The sequence below is a fragment of the Etheostoma cragini genome, chromosome 11 (genome assembly GCF_013103735.1).
Source record: "Etheostoma cragini isolate CJK2018 chromosome 11, CSU_Ecrag_1.0, whole genome shotgun sequence".
Lineage (NCBI taxonomy): Eukaryota > Metazoa > Chordata > Actinopteri > Perciformes > Percidae > Etheostoma > Etheostoma cragini.
The window spans coordinates 682,112-685,442 of record NC_048417.1 but is presented as its reverse complement, the minus strand read 5'-3'; the positions used below and the strand labels follow the sequence as shown (position 1 = coordinate 685,442).

The 3,331-nt window shown below is 49.1% G+C and overlaps 1 protein-coding gene across 1 annotated transcript in view; it reads right to left on the bottom strand.

Annotated features, from left to right (window-relative positions):
• The window catches only part of LOC117953076 (titin-like), a 225,219-nt gene that overhangs the window by 101,597 nt on the left and 120,291 nt on the right, over window positions 1–3,331 (bottom strand). The window contains 3 exon segments of the mRNA XM_034885791.1: window positions 595–778; window positions 1,460–1,836; window positions 2,285–2,739. Of these exon segments, the coding sequence (XP_034741682.1) occupies window positions 595–778; window positions 1,460–1,836; window positions 2,285–2,739 (1,016 nt within the window).

Sequence of the window (3,331 nt, the reverse complement as noted above, 5' to 3'; positions counted from 1 at the left end):
GTAAATAATCACTACTTTTAGCGTGCGTATTGCTGCATATCTCCACCAGACTCCATGTAAATAATCACTACTTTTAGCATGTATAGAGCAGCACATCTCCACATGTAAATGGGTGAATTAAGAGTTCATTCCAACCAGACCAGAGTGGTGATTGTTGGAACAGTGGAAAGATTAACCAAGATGGCTTTTGGTAGTTTTCTTTAGTTTCTGTCCACTTTGAATGAAGTGTGTTTTACAGTAATAAAAGTAGTGATTATTTACATGGAGTCTGGTGAGATTGGTGACGGTGATTTCAGTCACACAGTCATTTAGAAACAATCACATGGGAAAACAGGGTCCAGGTTAAAGTTACCCTCTAAGTGTTGATTAATACATGATTGTAGATACATTATCCGCAGACTGAGGAATGAAGATCAAACTTTAATGAGATGCAGAGTCTGACGTTGTCTCCTCTGCATCCTCTAGCTGTGCCTCAGATAAAGACCACAGACCAGAACTACGTCACGGATGCCAGGAAGCCCATCGTCATGACCGTCCCGTACAGCGCCTACCCACAGGCCGAGGCCGACTGGCTGTACAACAACCTAAGTCTACCCAAAGACAACATCTACACGTCGGCCGACCGCACCGAGTACCGACTGAAGGACCCGCTGAAGGCCGACGAGGGCCGCTACAAGATCGTCATCAAGAACAAGCACGGAGAGGGAGAAGCCTTCATCAACCTGGACGTCATCGGTCAGTTCTCCCAAAAACTCATGCACGAACCGAGTCCCTATTTCTAAAATAAACATCTAACGGTTCAGGGTTTCAGGGTACAGCTCGCAGCCGGGAGTGCATGAGACGGGAGTTCTCCAGGCTGCAGCCGTACCCGACTTAAATATCCTTTTCAGTCCCGGTGATTATGGTAGCATGCCCGCTCCCAAACTGATGCTCGTCTGAGAAATGGAGTTTTGGATAATGTTCAGCTTTGGCAGCGTCACCTATGCTAAAACATACAGTGATGGAGGTGGCTGGGTTGGTTCAGTGGGTAGAACGGGCGCACATCCACTGAGGAGGTTCATGCCTCAACCCAGGTCCTGGGTTCAAGTCCAACCTGTGACAATATCCTGACTATCTTCTCCCTCTTTCATTCCTAAATTTCCTGTCCATTAAAGGTGGAAAAGCGCAAAAAAAATAGTATATTTATATACCATGACAATGAGGAAGCCTGGTGACGAGTCCATAGCAACTGGTTCATGTGTTGATCTTGTTATTTCCCAGTGTGCTTAGAATTGGCAGTAATGCAGTAATGCAGGGAGCGTGCATTTAGTTTCCATGCGTATTAATAAAGCTTTATTGCAGACACGTAGCTACAAGTTAGCATCAAACACAACAAAGGCTGTCAGTTGAATGGTGTTTTGAGCTAACGTTAGCATCAACCAACCATAGATAGCTACAACGTTTCTGAGATGATCCGCACTCTCCTCCAATTGGACAGTGACTGATATATTGAGTCCTAAACCGCCCCCTTGTATTTTGTGTCCCCAGACGTCCCAGGCCCTGTGAAGAGCCTGCAGGTGATCGACACAGCGGACGGCGAGGTCAGCCTGGCGTGGGAGGAGCCCGAAAGTGACGGCGGCAGCAAGGTCGTGGCCTACGTGGTGGAGAGACGCGACGTGAAGCGGAAGACGTGGACGCTGGCCACCGACCACGCCGAGAGCCCCGAGTACACCGTCACCGGCCTCCACAAGGACTCTATGTACCTGTTCAGGGTCTGCGCCCGCAACCGCGTTGGCAGCGGACCCAACGTCGAGACCGACAAAGCCGTACAGGCCAAGAACAAGTTTGGTAAGAGTCCTGGTAGTGAGGACACGAAAACACTCTATTAGACGTTTAATTACCATTTTATTCATATGTTACTGAAGGGAGGGGCTGGTTAATACTAAGGGGAACAACAATGGGTGAGGTAGTTCTGCAGTAACATGCCAACCCTAACCCTAAACTTGAGGGTTGGTGGTGCTTGCTCAGGTTAGCTCCCCCAGGTAGGTGGTATGGTCCAATGGGGGAGTTAGGAGGGCATTAGAAGAAGTGGGGGGTTCTTTTGGGTGGGAGTTGGCTGTGAGATGGCCAAGAAGAAGTTTGGTAAGAGGCCTTTTATTGATTCAATAACCTTCTTAGGACACAAAACACTCTATTAGACGTTTATTTACCATTTTATTTAGATATTACACAACTTTTGGAAGCAAAGACTTTGATGAAATAATTACAAGCACTAAAACAATTCCCCTGATGATTATTTTCAGACGTTCCCGAAGCTCCTCTGAACGTCACAGTGGGAAACGTCACCAAGTTTGGCTGCACCGTCTCCTGGGATCCTCCCGAGTCGGATGGCGGCTCCCCCATCACGTCGTACATCATCGAGCTGCGGGACAGGACGTCGGTGAAGTGGACGCCCGTCCAGATCACCAAGGCGGACGAGCTCAGCGCCGTCGTCAACGACGTCATCGAGAACAAAGAATACATCTTCAGAGTCAAAGCGCAGAACAAAGCCGGCGAGGGCAAGCCCAGCGCCGCCTCGCAGCCCGTCAAGATCATGGATCCCATTGGTGAGTTCCCCCCGCCGCCTGCAGGGGGCCATTTCATTTCCCCCCGACGCCTGCAGGGAGCCACTTTAGCTCCGCACGTCCGCACAGCGCCTGCAGGGAGCCACTTTAGTTCCTCCCGGCGCCTGCAGGGGGCCACTTTAGTTCCTACCGACGCCTGCAGGGGGCCACTTTAGTTCCGCACGGCGCCTGCAGGGGGCCACTTTAGTTCCTCCCGACGCCTGCAGGGGGCCACTTTAGTTCCTCCCGGCGCCTGCAGGGGGCCACTTTAGTTCCTCCCGACGCCTGCAGGGGCCCACTTTAGTTCCTCCCGACGCCTGCAGGGGGCCACTTTAGTTCCGCACGGCGCCTGCAGGGGGCCACTTTAGTTCCGCACGGCGCCTGCAGGGGGCCATTTAAATGGAGCACAAAAGCTCGAAATGCAACAAGGGTTTTATTAATTAGTTATTCTTATTAGAGGACACACTACGGATGTGGAGGGCAAAAACAAACATGTTCTGGGGACACTTTTGCAAGATCTCGAGTTTTATTTGCGAGATCACACAAATCAAACACACAATGAGGCTAAACTAGCTAGTATCTAGCTAGCAGTTTTTTTTTTTTTTTATGAAACCATGGAAACCTGTTCTGGTACAACCTCAAAATACAATTTTGAACCTAAAAATGAAATTAAATAAAATGTCTTAAATTAAGTATTATTGAAACATTTACTTTTTGTTGAATTAGACTCAGCTAACTTCACTTTTGTC